We start from the raw sequence: 19,303 nt of genomic DNA, 5'->3' as shown, positions 1-19,303 counted from the left end.
TGTCAGCTCACATGAAAAAATACTGTAGTATACTTTATATAGTAAACTGTAGTAAATTATAGTATAGTATAGTATTTACTACACATACCGTAGTATTAACTATAGTACTGATAAACTGTAGTAAGTACCATAGTATACTTTATACAGTTCTTATTACAGGAAACTATAGTGTATTGTAGTTTACTATATGATATTAAATATTTACTAGAGAAATTTTACATTTTCTATAGTAAGTTTACCATAAATTGCTATAGTATTTTAATACAGTTTACGTTATTATAGAATGGTTCAAAAACATTATAGTATTTTCTAGAGTAATTTTACTTCATTTCCTATAGTTAGATTACTATAGTACATTTAATAATTTACTTTAGTAGGCTACATTTACTATAGTATGGTTCAAAAACACTATAGAATTTACTAGAGTAATTTTACTACATTTTTCTATGGTAATTTTACTATAATATACTATAGTATTTTTTCATTTGGGAGTGCAAGCTGTTTTCATTTTAGACAGCTCTTACATTTATTTTAGTCTAGTCTAATCCCTGTCCTTGAAACCACCCCTAAGCCTATGAGTATCTATCTTTCATCCAGAGAGATAACTGCTGTGATATTTACACATTTTGTTGACAGAGTTAGACATATGTTACAGACTTCTCAGGTTATTGAATGCTTGACATCATATACAATCTTGGTTACATCTTGATCATGTAAGCAGCATAACCTTTAAATCCCGCATACGTTCGACGCATGCGCATTGCGACTAAATACAACGCGTCTCCTGGGCTCCGTACTACATTCTCCTGTAGGCGCATGCGCACGCGTTTCAAAAAAATCCGCCGGTGCGCCTAGTACGCGCGCACTCTTCTGATAAACCTCACGTACGCGTAAAAAGTGTCTTACTTCGACCTTTTAAGGGTCAGTCTTTGATTTTAATGGTCTTAATCCAGTCTTCACCTCTTCATTGTGTTTTAAAGAGGCTGGACATTGTGACATAAGCCTCTTCTTTACATTCTCGTTGAAGGACACCTTCAGATCCACCTTCTCTTCTTTCGTTGGAGAAATCTGATTCATTTAACAATCTAATTTTTAAGTGCGACTGTTCTCTTGAAAGCAGTTCTGCTCCGGTTGTGTCCAATTCACACACTACTGTAGACCGAGAACTCGCAGAGCTCGCTTGACTGTAGCGACGTTCATCCAGAGATTCCTGAAGATCCGGAGCAGATGACTTTTCGTCATAATCCACACGGTGTATGAAGACATCGCCGAATATCTCAGGGCTGAAAATGTAAGGAAACCCCTAAAAATGTACAAATATATTTGTAGGAGATTATTAATGAGTTGCATTGAACTCAAGTGAATGCAAAAATGCCAAATGAAAAGTCTTTACTGAATTACCTCCTTTCCTCTGTGTATTTGTGCAAGTGTTGTCTTTGGGTGTGGTATGTTTGGTTTTATGTAGCCTTTTATACTGGGTAAATGAAACGGTAAATAAATTAAAAAGTGTTTACATAAATAAATCACAGTCCATCTTAATGAAGGGCAAGAAGATACACTCACTGTGTTTTCCATTGTAAGGCCACAAAACTGATGATGAACACCAGAGAAACAAAGATGATGATGTAAGTGACCATTAGAGGGTCAAGTCTTGGTTTGACAGTAGCTCCAAAACCTATTGGTATTTAAATTATAATCAGGTCAAAGCCCTACAAACCAATGTTGTGGTTGAGTCAAGACCAAGACCAAAAACTTGATCGTATCAAGGCAGAGTCCAGATATAGCTGTAAATGGACCCGGTCTTGATTTGGTCTTGACTGTTTTTGGTCTTGTTCTGAACTCAGACTCAAGTTTGTCACATGACTCTTATAAATCTCATTCAACTTATGTGTTTATTGGAGTAAGCATATCATACAGGCTTGATCTTTCTTATGTAATTTTCATCTGACCTCTAGTAAAGGATCCACTCACCTTCAATAGTGAAACTGGCTTTCGGGCTCCATTCACTCCACATTCCATCAAAATATCCAGAAGGTTTTACTCGAACACAAATATCGTAAACACCATCTTCACCGATTATCTCTCTGCTAATAGTGACATTCTTATTTGGAGTGGTAAAATTCTGTAAAACAATAAAAAGTGTCATTATTTGTTTTAAATGTGTGTGAACTGTAAATGCACTTTAATTTGCATGCTTAATATGTTTATATTTGTGAGCACCTTGACTACAAGTTTGTCCCGTAAAACTTTCACTTGAAACTCAGACGTCTTAACAAAATCATGATTCTGCTGAATTGATATGAAAATGTCCTTTGAGTCTTTCATGTAATTGGCAATCTTTATTTGGGGAGCTGGTAATTTCACTGTAAGATTAAAGAAAATAATGCAAAATATGATCAAATTAAATCTGTATTAATATATGAATAGTCTACATAATTTATACAGTGTACAAAACTTACCAATTTTTGTAAGCTTGATGTTTTCTTTAATGACATCATTCCCTGGCTTTATCTGCAGCTTATATTTCACCAAAGCTTGCAAATTGGAAAAAGTGAAGCCGTGTGGTCCCTGACTTGGATTTGTACATTTTATTTCATCAGTCTCTGAGCTAAATAATAAAAAAGATTTTTATTTGTTGTTTAGTCAGGACCAATACTTAAAACAAACAAGACTTAATTCAAACATGTATTCAATTCAAACAAATAAACTATAAAAATAACTAAGTTATTCTGTTACTTATTGGTATTTCACTTTTAAAATAATTCAATCAATATAAAGTCAGCAATAACAAAAGCTTATACTAAAACAAAATGATTTCAATACCAGAGTATTAAGACGCCCTCAATGGATTCATCATTCAGATAACAGGTGAGATTATTCTGGCTAAAGCTCAAACTGGATGAACAGGTTACATTCCAATCTGGATCTCCATCAGGTGTATCTACTTATATGTCAAGTGAGATGAAGAAATCAACTGAAGTTTTGTATCAACAATCAAATGACTTCCTAATATAAGTCTGCATCACTGAATACTAAATTACCAGAAGACGCATCATGTAAGAACCTGTCCAACAGGCACAGATTTATTCATTGCACTGTAAAAAAAAAAAGTTGGTTCAACTTAAAAAGTAAATTACCTGGTTGATCTAAATTTGCACACACACGTTTTTTTGAGTCAACTAATATTTTTAATTTTAACCAACAAATCTTTATTTACAGTGTACAGTATAATCATAATTCATGTGTTCATGATCATATGTTGACTACATCCAATCCAGCTACCTTTATAATCACATTTATTAAAAAAACTCAGAACATACAAAACTGTGATGGTGAGTAATAACTGTAGTACTGCATTTTATATTTACAGCAGATCTCAAATGACTTACCATCATCTCCACTTTCAGACAGAACCAAAGGACAGCAAAAAACACAGAGCATTAATAAAAGACCCATCATCTTTCATCCAATATCATACAGCAGTTGGCAAAAATCACTCAGGACAACCGGCTTCATTACTCACATACAGTTACTGACAAGAGTGACAGCTTACAGTTCAACTACTTTCAGAGGAAGAGAGAGTGAGTGAGAGAGAAAGAAAGAGAGGGAGGGGGTGAGAAATGTATAGTAAATGTGCATTTAAAATGTTGAGATTTAAACTGATTGAACTTGTTGAAGAATGAAGAATAAATAATAAACAAGCAAAATATCACAGAACTTACAGAGTTTGGGTGTCTAGGTAACCCCAAAATTAACATTTTGTATACAGAGACAAACCTGTGGTCTACTGCACCATAAACTTTTACTCTTCGAGGAGAGCAGTCAGCACTTTATTTAGGTCAGACCATGAGAGAAGAAAATATACAGCTGTGCTTCTGATTGAATCAAAACTACAGGAAACATAAAAAATATGTTATTTTTCCTTACAAAATTAAAAAATTAAACATCAGAGACATATACAAATTTTGATTTAGCACATCATCGATATTTACCTATCTTTTAAACAAATCATTACAAGAAGGCTACATGTAAAGATTAATTTAGCTGTTTTTATTCCTTATTTTTAGATATGATTTCAAAAAATGTGTACAAAAACATGAAGGTAAATAAGAAATAAAAAGTCCTCTCTCAGCATGTACCTTTCTCTAAAAACAAAAACAAGTGGTAACCAATCCAAACCACTTCCTGTCGCCTTCAGTAATTGAGTTTATGTAAAAATGAGGCCAGTACATGTCAATCCGAACTAGGTCTACTACTTGCCTTGTAACTAAAATGTGCAAGCTTACTGAATAAAGATTGAATAAATCTCCCATTCAAAATAACAGAGACATTAAAAACAAATATTTGGGCATTTATGGTAAGATTTAGAGTCTAGCATTAATAATTTAGTATTTAAAATGACTACACATTGTGATATATATATGTGTGTGTGTATGTGTGTATATATATATATGAAGAGTTTCATTGCAAAACGAGATAACCACCGTTTTTTTAATTGTTCAGAAATCTTGTTTTTTTTTTTGGTTGTGCATTCCAATTAATTTCAATTCAACTGCAGTTGGTTGGTTTTGATTTAAACCATCATAACTTAACAAATACAGCTAAGCACCATAAAACAAAATAATAAAATGATAACAATAATATTAAACATGTTTTGACAAAAATGTAAAAAAAATGGATTTGTGTGTGTGTGTGTGTGTATACATACATACAGACATACATACACACACACACACACACACACACACATATATATATATATATATATATATATATATATATATATATATATATATATATATATATATATATATATATATATATATATATATAACATGATCATGGATAAAGTGTTTACAATAGTAAGTACTTCCCTTATGTTGCCTTCATTAGCATTAGTGTATTTTGTGTGAGGGTGTTGTGAAGAGGTTGTGGTTACCCAGCTGTATATCTGCAGACTTCCTGTATTTGTCAGGTTTATGTTCTCTGCTATGGACTTTTAGTTTCTTTCCATTGTTTCCTTGTGTTTCTGTTCCCTTTGTGAATTGTGTTTCTATCATTTGAGTAAATCATCACTTTCATTACTCTCTTGCACCCTTAAAAATTAAGCTTCTGATAGGTTCTTCGCAGTGATGCCTTAGAAGAACCGCTATTGGCTCTCCAATGAACTATTTATTTCTTAACTTTTTTCTGCAACAAAAACTGATCTGTGGTTAAGGGCTCTTTACGGAACCATATAGCCTGACGAAGAACCTTCATTTTTAAGAGTGTCACCTCTGATTGAGTTCCTGTTTGTTACTTATCGTCACATGGGTCTCCTTAAGTTGTTATGTATCTGTGTGCTTCAGTTCGCTTGACAGTCTGTATTTAAGCTGTGCCGTTTTTATTTCCTGTGTTCCTGAGTTCATATATTAAAGACTATTTAAGGTGTTATCCTAGTTATACACCTCTATTATGCACTCACAAGCCGTAACAGTACAGGACAGGATTGTTTTTGAAATTATACGTAGACACCAAATACATTTTATTGTAAACTGAAACCCAAGGTTTGTTCGCTTGACGTCTTTGAATCATGTGTTCAGTAGCCTATATCTAAAGTGTAAATACCGCATGAGTATTAACAATTTTTCATTGGTGCTACGATCTGGCCAAGACTCTAGCACTGCAATATCCTTAAAACTGATCTGATAATAACGTTTTTTTTTTTTGACCATCCAAGAAACCACATAAAGCTGTGGTGTGTGGTGTGGTGTGATAATCCAAAAAAATAAGCGTACCATCTTGCCTTTCACAGATACAGTCTTTACTGGTAATTTACTGTAAGTAGACCCTTTTACAGCTCACGTGATCAAATAGCCTGCGCGCGCATTTCGGCAATGGAAGTGGTGTTGTTCCCCACTGGTTCTAACGTCTTAGCAACTCAGAAAGTTTATTTAAACGGTTTCCCAGCATCAAAATGTCTGGTTGTTGCGTTTGGTTGCACTAATATAATAGTAATATGCGTATATGTATTTGGCCACTTTATATTTGGCCATCTGCTAACGTCTTCTGTCCACTCCACTTTAGTACACGGATCTGGTAGCTGTGTTGAAAAAGGTGATAAGTCAACTTTTTAAAATAACTTTGTCTGTGTTGCTTCACTGCTGATTCTTGCCATACTTCCATTGCCAAACTGCGCATGCATACGTTGCCATGTCATCATTGTGTACAAACAGCAAAAGGGTCTATTGCAGTTAACAGGTCATGTGTGAACAGAACCTTTCTGGTAAATCAGTGCGGCCAATGTTCCATTAAGAGAGGTTGTAAGATAAAGTGACCAGACGTTTCTTAGTTGCGCGCCACTGATTTAGTGAAGAAGAATTTACTACGAGACACATGAGAAAGCGTCATCAAATTATCATCAATCAAGATATGAAAACAGTTAAAGTTATCGGGGGTTAAGGTACTAACTACTCATATTTAATTAAAGTAATAAACCAATGAAGTGAACTGATCACAGCATGGTATTGAGCATTTGTTTTGTGTAGGCTAAATATGTTTACATTTTGCATTATTTTCTCTGTTCCTACTGTTGACAATGCTATGAAATCAGCTGAAGTAGTACCTTAGAAGTTATTTTTGATGAGATATGTCATATCTGTGCACTGTATAAAAAAGGAAAAAAATAGATTAAGGCTACAGAAATTGTTCAATTAATTTAATTAGAAACAATTATTAATTACTTTCTTACTTAGTACTTTTCTCTTGTTTTTAGTACAAATATTCATAAATTCTTAAAACAGGATTCATTTTCTTGATAAGCAAAATGACCTAAGAAAATAAGTCTAGTTTTTAGACCAAAAATATTAAGGGCCCTATTTTAACGATCTAAGCGCATTGTCTAAAGCACACAGCGCAACGTCTAAATGGGCGTGTCCGAATCCACTTTTGCTAATTTAACGACGGGAAAAATGGTTTGTGCGCCGAGCGCATGGTCACCAAGTGGTTGGTACAATTCTTTTAATGAGAAATGGGAGTATTTTGGGCGTAACGTGCAATAAACCAATGAGAGTCTCAACTCTCATCCCCTTTAAAAGCCTGTTGCGCTGGCGCTATGTCTAATCCCTATTTAGATGACGGACTTTGTAAACTGAAAAACTAAGCGGAGGAAGAAGATCCCCAGTTAAAGATTAATGTTAAATATTGTGTTGTTTTCACTTGTATTGAAATTGTTATTTTTTGGATTAAAACCTTTAAGACCCGTTTTCTTTTAGTCATGGAAGTAAAAAAGCAGGCTTATAGTTGCTTTAAATGTATGGCTATCCAATATCATCAAAAAATAATTTACAAGTATGTAAGAAAAGGTTTGTACTCTAAGAATTCTTTATTTGTAACAAACAGGAGATAAAGAATTTACAAACGGCTCTCCTTTCAGCACTTGGACAGCGTCACGAGATTTTTTAAGCATTACTAAAAAATGTTTCTCATCTCAGCATATCCACAGGTACAGAGTCATCATATACAGTAAATCCGTGAGGTAGCATTTAAAAAAAACATGTAAAAACAGATGCATTTGTTTAAAGCAAAGCATTTATTTACTTAACAGGCTGCAGGTGAAGCAGCTCTTTGTGCCTTCTAACATCTCATAATTAGTCCTCATTTATGTCCAAGAGACTCAATAATAATCTTTTACATTCAATCCTTTAATCTTTCATATTTAAAAGCGTGTTTGTGCTGCTGCGCATTCATGTATGTGTTAAGCAAACCCGCGTTGTCGTCCTGTTTAGGCGCATTTTACTAATGCGCTCTTTAAATAACAAAAAAAATATATTGCTGCATTGACTTTAGACCAGGTTTTTGTTGGTCAATGGCGTAGTCTATTTTAGTTGCCTCAAAATAGCAACGCGGCAACAATGCGCCTGAACACACCTCGTTTTCAGACCAGAACGCCCATGGGCGCAAAAGGGGGCGCAAATGCATTTGCTAGTTAAACAACGCGGCGCGAAATGTGAAAATTATTATTGCACAGGGTGGAAATTAGCAAATGACACTTGCGTTCCGCATTGCGCTGCATTGCGCCGGGTGTAAGATAGAGCCCTAAATTTGCAAAAAATCTTGGCAGATTTTTTGCTTGTTTTAAGCACAAATTCACTTCAGTTTAATATTTTTTGTCTTGTCTTAAAGATTTTTTTCTTTTTCTTTATTTCTTATCTTGATTTAAGAATTTTTTAGATATTTGTACTGAAAACAAGACAAAAATACTAAGAACGTCATTTTTGCAGAAAATTTTTTGTCGCCATTTTTTAATTTATAATAATGAGATTTGTATGATATTTTGACCATTGAACTAGGAAATGTCCCCGGTTTTCATTTAAACAAATCTGGTCATCTTATTGTAACATTACCAGTAATTTACCGTAAACGGCATTTAGAACGGACGATGTCAGACCGCGCTGAAAGCTTTTGACCAATCATAATGGTTTGATACAGACGTCGCACCCCCGCACTGTTTACGAACGTTTCCACACACACGCTGCTTAAAAGTCGAGCACACCTGAAGTTACCGTCCACATTTCTTCACCAAAATTGTTTAAAACAGCGTACCACCTATTTGCCGACGTCTTTAGCACACCCTCTGTGAAGCCTAATGTGCAAACATTACTGTTGTTTTTGGCCACTAGGGGGCGCTAGACATGTATTTTTCACGCCTAGCGCCCCTAGAGGCCACAAGCGTGCCGCACTGTCGCAAAGGAAAAGAACTGGCCAACCTTAAAACTAAACTAAAAACTAAACCTTTAAAACGCTAAATGATCAACATTTTGAGGCATCAGGGAGAAACACAGCCATGTTACAACTTTCTGATGAGGAACTCGTCGTGGCAGAAGCCATTTCTAAGTATTTCTAAGCTGCATATTTCATCAAGACTTAAGTCTTATTTCAGAATATTAACAATTATAAAGTTGACTATTATACTTAGTATGCTTATGACTTGCGAATGTAATGCTCAGTTTACCTTAAGAAACCAGGCTTGATGACGTATGCAGCCTGCATATTTGACCTCCGGAGGCTACAGCCTTCCAATTGAGAAACGACCAGAAGTATTTCCTTGCCTTTTTCGAAACAAATATTGTTGCATCGTCTCTCTCTCCCTCGCCAGCAGGATTCTCCGCAATGGCGATCGTTTTTCCTCTCTTTTGTGTGAAAATTGTCGCTCCAAATCCAACTAAACCGATGTGTTTAGGTATGCCACTTTGTAATACGTCACGCGAGTGACAGCGAAACGCAGCAAATGAGGAAGAGAGAAGAGAGAAACGTTCGGATCTGATTGGTGAATGAATAGGGTTTGGTTTTACACTGTGTGAGTTTGAGCAAGTTTGACTGCTATAGCATACCATAAATACCATAGACAGTAAAAGAAAGGTATATACGTGAACACGTGAATGCAGCATCTGAATACAGGGAACTATATGCAAGATAATCGCCGTCATTTATAAAGAAGATCGCATTTATGTATGAATCAAGATTGTGAGTTTATATTAAAAAATTGCCTTAAAGGGGAACCGAACCCGGGTCACCTGTGGCATAGGTAGTGACACTAACACGGTGCCACAGAGTCACACAATAGAAATTGCTCTCTACACTCCTTAAGTAGCCTCCAGCAAAATTCACGTTAAAAAAATTGTGTGGAGGAAGTGACGTATGCCATAAAGCAGTCGAATTTTGTGTGCTCTGGTTACTACCCGAAACCCTAAGTTTTAAAGTATGAGTAAAAGCGATACAGACCCCGTCAGGCTATGGTAGACATGTCATTAAACCTATTTAAAGTTGATGTACTATCACAAGGGTCTTGAAAATGTATTATGAAGGTTGAAAAATTACATGGTGTCGCTTTAAGACGCAGTTTTGGTTTGACGTCGCCTAATGCAATGTTTGGTCACGAGCAGCTTCGCGACTGTCAGCATTTCCCACAGATGTGATCGGACCGTGGATATGAACGATGTGCATTGTTTACAATGCCACACAGGTAACTTCCGCTTTCTCACAGAGTTTAACGGTATTTTGATACTGATGTGTAAATGATATCTTACTGGTAAAAAAGACGGACCGTCACTGCGTGTGTGAAGTGAACAGCACATTTTCGTATTTACTGGTAAATTCATGATAATTTACAGGAATTACTGTGTGAAAGAGGCTAATGTAACACTTTTTGGGCAACATGTTTCAGACCTTCCCCTAGTTTGTTTGTCACCAGCTTTTATCAGTGTTATTCTATAGGGCCATAAATGTCTGACCACAATCAACCGCCCAGAAAACCTGACAGACTCAGTTCTCATAAAGATGCTGATCGGTGGCAGCATTAAATGGGCTATGGGTTAACCTATATATGACACAGTGGGAAACATTTAGTAGCTTATTTTAGACTAAAACAGTACAACGATGAAATCATAAAAACATAAAAACGCAATAGGTCTCAGTCAACTGGCATATATGATTCAGATTCAAAAACCCTCTTAACATGCATTCTTGTAAATAAGCATTTTTTATTAGGCTCTTATTATGTAGGTCAGTGATGTCACTTTAATGCAAATAAAAGGTTATTAGTCATTAATTGCAATACGTTATTTTCACAAATGTCACGTTACTCATTTCATTAGTATTTAACACATTTGACTGTCTTTTGCTGCAAAACCCTCTAAGTGTATGCAAAAAAAACCCTTTTTTTATTTGGACAATACACAATAAATTGCATGATCACTAAAGATCCAACTAGAAACATTACAAATGATAAGAATTCAAAACGTTAAAATGAACAAAAAATATATTAAATGAACAATAATAATCTTACTAAAATATATAGTAACAGCATCTGCTAAACATGTGACAACTTGCTCTAATACGACAATTTGGATATGTGACCACATGAATACCTAAAAGTTTGATTTAAAGCCTCATTCACTCAGATACTGCCTTTGTAACAACTTGAGACCCAATCTCCCCCTACAGTATATATCACATAAGCTGGCACCGCATCAGGGTGAGGAGGTGGAGTTCATGGCTGCTACTTAGTGCTTTCGAATGCGTCCGTGGGCGACTGCGGTTATCACGCCGTAGCTGAACTATGATCGTGTGCGAGTGAGAAACAGGGGGGAAGAATGCACACTTCACGGGTTTTGGCTCAGTCATCTGTCTTTTTCGCAGAAGAGGTGAGACATCTTTTCCTTCAATCGGTGGCAATTACAATCACCAGAGAAGTCCCGATGTGCCTTACTGAAGTACCGTGGTACATATAATCCGAGATGAAGTGATGAAGAGTGTTTTGAGTTGCAGTGTAAGAGACCCCCCCCCCCAAAACCCAACCAGGCCTCTCGGAAACCACACTCGAAGCTGTAGGCCCCTATCTCACAAAAACATCTCACAACAACAGCTTCAGTGGTTTCCCTGCATACAGTGCCTGTCTGTTATCTTTGCTAGATGCTCCCATGCCTTAGGTGTTTAGATTTTGTCTTTTGCTCTCTGTACACTCCTCTCTCAGTTTTGGTTGAGGTCTGGATCTTTGGGTTCTCATGAGACTCCTGTGATGTGAGTGGGTAGCTGTAGGAGAATGTAGGTTTATGGATGTTTAAACTGAAGCTTATGGTGCATCCGAACATTCAAATGTTGCATCCTAATTTGCTCACTGATATGCCCTAAAGCATTTACAGTACTGTTTTTTGTTTTGGGAATTATACATTTGAGTGCGTGGCAAACATGTAACAGATGCGAATGTTGTTGACTAGATAACAATGTGACAAACAACAAAATCAAACTGTAAAACACTACACTCATTTTGTGGTGTAGTTTTGCAGTCTGGATGACTCAATATGTTTTTTGCAAATGCCATGTGTAAATTAATCATTCAACACCATTGGTGACTTTTTTCTCCATAAAATTGGAAACGTTCTCATTCCTGCGGTTTAAAATCACCTCACAAACATGTAACCAATCAATCACATCAACACAGTTGAACGTGTGGAACAGTAGTTTGAGTTATAGATATTATGTATGGATATCGCATAGACTCGGCGCTCGACGATTGCAATACAGCTGCTTTCGCTCTGTTGTGCTGCTCACACGTGCTGCTCGCACATGCAGGGTGAGAACCTGTTAACATCAGCGCTTGAAGATTTGTGTTGCAAACTCATGCATTTGTGTGAAACTGAATTTAGCAGTCTAAAACTGCTGAAGTTAGAATTTGTTTACATATTTTGTTATATAAAAATTGAACGAGGTGGTGCGAAAGACCGAAGGCGGGGACTAATTAGCATATTCAGATCTAGGATCCAAGCTGTGCGATTGAATAGAGGCGGGGACTAATTTGCATATTCATTGTTCCTCATATACTAAATGAGGCAAGGTAAATAGAAGCAAATAAACATAGCAACACTTGTGCGACAGCGAAGTTTGTGACTTATAATGAAATAAATTTATTATAATGTAATAAATTTTAACATTTTACTGTCAAACACTAAAAAAATTCTGTCGAAATTTGCAGCTGGGTTGCCGGTAACCCACCGCAGATTCAAATCCATGCCTTCACCGGCAACATTCCGTTAAAAGTTAAATGAACACCAAACACCCACAAGTCCTTGTCTTTACAGAACAAAACCAGAAAAACCGCATCACGACAAACAGTCTGGTAAACAAAATCTGAAGCAAAAAACAGAAAAAGTTTGATGATGATTTCTGGTTCATGCTTTGCATGAGGCTGTTATTGTATAGTTTTATTCTGTAAAGATAAAGACCTGCCAATATCTAAAATTCATTTAACCTTGAACAAACTCCTGCCAGGAAATAACACAAATCCAAATCCACGGTAAATGACCGGCAACCCAGCTGCAATAACATTGTAATTTCTACGGATTTCTTTACAGTGAATGTTTGTGGTATTTTCCTAATATAAATCTCACAGCATATAGATATAGAACTCATAAGTGTTTACGGCCATATGAAACAATATTATTGTATTACTACTATAGTGTTTACTGTAGTCAGGTTCAAAAACACTATAGTATCACATGACAAAATGGTTTAGCTGTTTCTTGCTTATCATTATCCAGTTTATTACCGTATTATTCATTATTTTGGAAAGTCATCCTGTTAATTGTCACAGAAACATGATGGTCATGTTAAAAAATGATGACAAATATTACAGAAAGTTAATATTACATATGCCAAAAATATTGTGCATCAACAATAATAAACATTTTCCGTCAGGGTAAAAAATAAAGGCGGGGCTTAGCAACTGGTCATCTGAATATACAATTTAAATATCTATAAAGGAATTTCAGTCAAATATTAATTTAATATATTTATATTGAGATTTGTTCTAGTTAGACATTTTAGATGTCAAAAATTAAATATCATTAATATCATTAAATATCATATAAAATTAAAGATATCTTTAATTTAATATTGACTAAATTAGTTCAATTCAAGATATTTACAATTGTACTTGGATTAGTTTTATGTAAGTTTCAGCTATCTAAAATATATTTATGGATATCTTAAAGCAACACTATGTAGTTTTTTTACCTTTACATAATGTCTCTAAAATGATTTCAGGGATAGAACAACTTTTTACTGGACAAATTGTACTGTTGCTGCAACCTGAGCAGCCTCCTAGCTGCTACAAGCACACTCTGAAAGTGACGGTGGAGGGTAGAGCGCACAGCCCCGCCCCTCCCCCTGCCTGCAGAAGAGTGTCTGATACCAGGCACTGTTCCGCTTTTCAACCACATGGGGGAGCTGTAAGTCATTTTTACATGGAAACTACATAGTGTTGCTTTAAAGCATAAGCAATTAAAGATATCTTAAGTGTAAGTTATTATTGGAATTTTTTTTATCTTGAATTTCATTTTAATTAGTGATTAAAACATTTTGAGATATCGCTAAAATGACTAACAACTAGTAAAATTTTATTTCAAGATATCTCTAATTAGAATTATGTATGTACACAAAAAGTGTACATTATAAAATAACATTGGTACTACACATTAAAGATTTCCAATCATAATTACGCAACGGAAATCTTTAATGCCAATTACTACAAGTCTAAGATACATAATTGATATCTGAAATTGGAATTTTGACTATTCAAAACTGAATTATGAGTAGTAGAGCTTTAAAGAGGGCATTTCAAAAGACTTTGTCTGTTTCTCAATATGCGTTCTTCAGCTATTTTGTGTTCTTGTGTCCTCACTCTAAGTCATCATTAACCGTCGAGGTTCAATTCCAATTCTCAAGAACAAAAGTACGCATAAAAATACCCGGATGTGTTCTTGATATTGAGGATGCATCGAGTGCAGGCAAAACAATGGCGGAGGTCAGGTGACCAGCAGGAAGATCGCACACATCTCAATTCTCACAGGTGCGTTCTGTGTTCTCGTGACCTTCTGAGTTCGTTTTTCCAAGGTCGCCTGGCAAGACCGATCTCCACGAAAACACAAGTCCGTTCTTTGCATTCTTGGAATTGAGAAACAGCCTTTTTCTAGGGACAATGTCAAATAAATCTTTGGTTTCCCCATAGTACATATGTGAAGTTCTAGCTCAAAATATTAGATAGATTATTTATTATAGCATGTTAAAGTTGCCACTTTGTAGGTGTGAGCAAAAATGTGCCATTTTGGGTGTGTCCTTTTAAATGGAAATGAGATGAGCTCTGCACTAAATGGCAGTGCCGTGATAGGGAGTATTATCCCCTTTTGACATCACAGGGGGAGCCAGATTTCAATTAGCTATTTTTTCACATGCTTGCAGAGAATGGTTTACCAAAACTAAGTTACTGGGTTGTTCTTTTTGACATTTTGATAGAAGCACTGGAAACCCAATAATTAAACATGGAAAATGTTTCAGATGTTTATGAAATGTCCCCCTTAATGGGGTATTAAAGGCTAAAAGGGCTTGCGATAAACCTAATGGAATGTGTCTCCCCCTGTTATATATGTTATGTAATGTTGTATGTTTTCTTTAATGTAATGTTTAGTGAACATGCAATAAAAAATAATAAAAAAATAATGGATGCTCACAATTGTGTTAGGGGCGGATCCATGCTCGGTGGCTCCAGTGCTTCATTGAGCCACCGTTTAAGCCCCACCAAGAGCCGTTGAAAAAGAAAGTTATAAGTTCGACAACTCCATGCACCCCAGTTTTTTAATAGCAATGGTGGATCATGGAGCCTCTCAAAAGTTCCTGCAAGTTGAACTTGATGAAAGTTTTAACACTTTAGGTGTTTTAAAAACAAGATTTTATATTAGCACTACATGTGATTAAAATTTTGTGCATACACTACACTACATGTACATTGTGGTGCGATATATTAATACAATGCACACACGTGCATACACACACACTCACACTAAACTAAAAGTGGTTACAAGCAGCACACACACACACATGACTACACCACCACCTGTAGTAAAATAACAGCTATTCTCCCGATCCCGGGGCCCATCAGTGCCTGAAACAAAGAAACAAAAAACACAAATAAATAACTTACAGCAAATATTATGCTTTAAATGAAGAAATAAATACGTCAAAATAAAATCCCAAACTCTCTAATGCTCAAAAAGAAAAAAAAGAAACACCACCTTCAAACATTCAGACCTCTTGACTTGTAAGCAAATATCAAAATAAGATGAAACAAGTAACTTTACAAACTAATAACTAAAGAGATCAACAAAAAAAAAACGACCAAACTCAAACCAAACTTTAAAAAACTAAACAAATGCCCAAAACAAAAGAGCTACATACATCAAAGCCCAGGGAAGCCACCATAAAATAGTATTCGCACAGATTGGGTGAATTACATGACCATGCTCCTCCCGAACTTAGTTAAATAAATTTCATGTAGAAACGATTCTCTGAAATGACTTTACACAGACTTTAATTAGTAGTGAAGTAGTTGTATTAAAAAAATGTAGGCCTATTAGAAGCAATATTGGTAATACAATTTATTATTATTAACAACAACAAGAACAATAATAATATAAAGTTTCTCTTCATTATAAATCTCATTCAGCTTATGTGTTCACTGAAGTAAGCATATCATATAGGCTTGTTCTTTATTTTGTAATTGACATCTGACCTCCAGTAAAGGATCCCCTTACTTTCAATAGTGAAACTGGCTTTCGGGCTCCATTCACTCCACATTCCATCGAAATATCCAGAAGGTTTTACTCGAACACAAATATCGTAAACACCATCTCCACCGATTATCTCTCTGCTAATAATGACATTCTTATTTGGAGTGGTAAAATTCTGTAAAAAAGTGTCATTATTTGTTTTTAAATATGTGTGAACTGTAAATGCACTTTTGCAGTTTAATATGAAACTGTGTTTATATTTGTGAGCACCTTGACTACACGTTTGTCCCGTAAAACTTTCACTTGAAACTCAGACGTCTTAACAAAATCATGATTCTGCTGAATTGATATGAAAATGTCCTTTGAGTCTTTCATGTAAGTTGCAATCTTTATTTGAGGAGCTGGTAATTTCACTGTAAGATTAAAGAAAATAATGCAAAATATGATCAAATTAAATCTGTATTAATATATTATATACAGTGTACAAAACTTACCAATTTTTGTAAGCTTGATGTTTTCTTTAATGACATCATTCCCTGGCTTTATCTGCAGCTTATATTTCACCAAAGCTTGCAAATTGGAAAAAGTGAAGCCGTGTGGTCCCTGACTTGGATTTGTACATTTTATTTCATCAGTCTCTGAGCTAAATAATAAAAAAGATTTTTATTTGTTGTTTAGTCAGGACCAATACTTAAAACAAACAAGACTTATTCAAACATGTATTAGACTCAAACAAATAAACTATAAAAATAACTAATGTTATTTTATTACTTACTGATATTTCACTTTTAAAATAATTTTTCTTATCAATGAATATAGTCAGTAATGACAAAATCATGTTAGTCTAAAATAAAGATGATTTTAATACCAGAGTATTAAGACGCCCTCAATGGATTCATCATTCAGATAACAGGTGAGATTATTCTGGCTTAAGCTCAAACTGGATGAACAGGTTACATTCCAATCTGTATCTCCATCAGGTGTATCTATTAATGAATCAAGTGGAAGGAAACAAATCAATTGAAGTTTTGTATCAACATTAAATTACCCAGAAGAAGTATCCCATAAGAACCTCTCCCACAGGCACAGATTTATTCACTATAATCATAATTCATGTGTTCATGATCATGTTGGCTACATCTAATCCAGCCACCTTTACAGTCAATGACCATGAGGTCTTGCCAGGCATTTGAAAGATCTGTTTTTTTAAAAACACTACTGTTCAGAACATATAAAACTGTGATGGTGGTGAGTAATAACTGTAGTACTGTATTTTATATTTGCTAACATGTTTATACAACAGATTTCAAATGACTTACCATCATCTCCACTTTTAGACAGAACCAAAGGACAGCAAAAAACACAGAGCATTAATAAAAGACCCATCATCTTTCATCCAATATCATACAGCAGTTGGCAAAAATCTGAGGGCACGTCACATTCCGCTAGTTGTTTTTCTGGTTCACTTTAAATAAACTGAGTTTGGTTTTTAAAAATGAACTATATGTAAAAACACCCTAAAAGTCCTTAGCACAGAACACAAACCAGACAAATTAAGGAAGTCTGGATAACCACAACCTCTTTCCACATAATCACAGAAAATAAAATAATATAATGCAGGCAACATAGCGAAGGACTTACTACTGTACATTTAAAAATCCCTGGTAGCTCTTTTGGCAGATACTCTTCAGTTTTTGGTAGCCAGAAATGAATATAAGCCCAGAAAAAAACATAATTTTTTTAATATTGATAAATCCTGTTCCTGACCATCTTTAAACTGGATCTAATCACCTTTTAATTGTTATTCAATGGATCACAAGTCTCACAGCTTGGATCATATCATGTTTTCCAGTCACAGATTGGATCATTTTTCCAGTCAGAAAAATAGGGCCTACTGTCGCTTTAAAGAGTGAGTTCTAGGACCTTATTGCTTTCACATGTCAAAAAGAAATTGAAACACAAAAAAACACAAAAGTGAACCGTACTGATTAGGGTTTTAATTTGAGTCCTTTTAAGTGGGTCTGAGATCACTTGTGGCATGTTTCCATTGCATACCCCACGGTTTGGGTCGGCTTACTTTTGGGGGCTTTTATACTAGGTGCAGTACGTAGTACCAGATTTTTAGTACCACCTCGTAGGGGTTCCAAGCGAGCTGAGCTGATACCAAAACGTGATGCGAAAACACTGTAGATCACTGATTGGTCTGAGAGAATCATCACTACCAGTGTCATCACTATAATGTAAAAGATTAGCTTTACCTTTGTGCTAGCTTGCGCTCAAGTAAACCTGTTGTCATCTGTGCTCTGCTGAAAGTTCCCAAACTCCCTTTTAGCGATGAAAAACACACACAGGTTGAGAATCAGGAACACCATAACAGTTTTTTTCATTCAAGACGTGCACGTCCACATATATGCTTAAATGCAACTAAATGAGGCTCAGCGGAGTGCATCAACTGACACCACAGGTGTTTGTACAGAAACTGTCATGTAACACAGAGGTAGTGATAAACGCGATGTGCAAACATCTATTCGTAGTGGTCAATTTTAATTTTGTGGCGGACTGAGAAATAAATGAATGAATGGGGATGTATAGCCCTTTTGAGTGTTTGCAAACAGAGATGAGGTTTTTTGTGGGCGGAGCCCAACTGGTGGCAGAAAGTGACAGCTCTGCAGTAGTGGTGTGAAGTGTTTTAGCATTAAACCGTGATTTTTTTATGGATCAGATGTTTTGTCGAAGTCTGTTTCCCCTATGTTTCTCTTCAGTATAATGTTTCTTATAGCGCTTTCACCATCTTACATTTATTTTTTTAGATAAATTAAAAGTTTAAACGGCTTGGCTACTGATATGTGTGCATGTATTTAATGTATATGTCTTGTTCGTTATTGGTAAATCAATTATTTTTACATGATGAATCGTTAAAGTACATATAAAACCAATAATATCATGTTTTCTATATAATATATTTTATTAAATATTTCATAATTTTGCTGTTTTCTATTATTTCTTCCTTATAGCATATGTGTTTGTTCTAAAACTACTATAAAACTAATATGTTTACATACAAATTAATTTGTATAGGACTGTTTATATATTAATAACACTTTACATCTGACTTTGACAGAACACCGGATATCTTCTCTACTTTCTATTCTAATTCTAATAAAAATTTCCAAATGATTTCATCACTCAGTCTGTCCATTTAA

General features: G+C 35.2%; 1 protein-coding gene across 4 annotated transcripts; it reads right to left on the bottom strand.

Annotated features, from left to right (window-relative positions):
• Positions 1-611: 611 nt before the first annotated feature.
• On the bottom strand, positions 612-17,677 carry il7r (interleukin 7 receptor). 4 transcript variants are annotated; one of them, XM_055181086.2, is made up of 8 exons: positions 17,420-17,677; positions 16,969-17,086; positions 16,595-16,743; positions 16,371-16,513; positions 16,125-16,275; positions 1,564-1,675; positions 1,402-1,474; positions 612-1,303 (listed from the first exon to the last, which is right to left on the bottom strand). In XM_055181086.2, the coding sequence occupies exons 1-8, from the start codon at positions 17,487-17,489 to the stop codon at positions 965-967; spliced, it is 1,155 nt and encodes a 384-aa protein (XP_055037061.2). In that variant the 5' UTR covers positions 17,490-17,677; the 3' UTR covers positions 612-964. The 4 variants fall into 4 exon arrangements, with proteins under 4 accessions (XP_055037061.2, XP_073727389.1, XP_073727388.1 ...); XM_073871288.1 differs by lacking the exon at positions 16,125-16,275 and adding an exon at positions 1,972-2,122 and having other exon boundaries at positions 17,420-17,675; XM_073871287.1 differs by lacking the exons at positions 16,125-16,275; positions 16,371-16,513; positions 16,595-16,743; positions 16,969-17,086; positions 17,420-17,677 and adding exons at positions 1,972-2,122; positions 2,221-2,363; positions 2,460-2,608; positions 2,824-2,944; positions 3,390-3,549.
• Positions 17,678-19,303: the final 1,626 nt, after the last annotated feature.

The sequence above is a fragment of the Misgurnus anguillicaudatus genome, chromosome 9 (genome assembly GCF_027580225.2).
Source record: "Misgurnus anguillicaudatus chromosome 9, ASM2758022v2, whole genome shotgun sequence".
NCBI classification, from domain to species: Eukaryota; Metazoa; Chordata; class Actinopteri; order Cypriniformes; family Cobitidae; genus Misgurnus; species Misgurnus anguillicaudatus.
The sequence above is the reverse complement of the archived record's forward strand: the minus strand, read 5'-3'. Positions and strand labels throughout refer to the sequence as shown.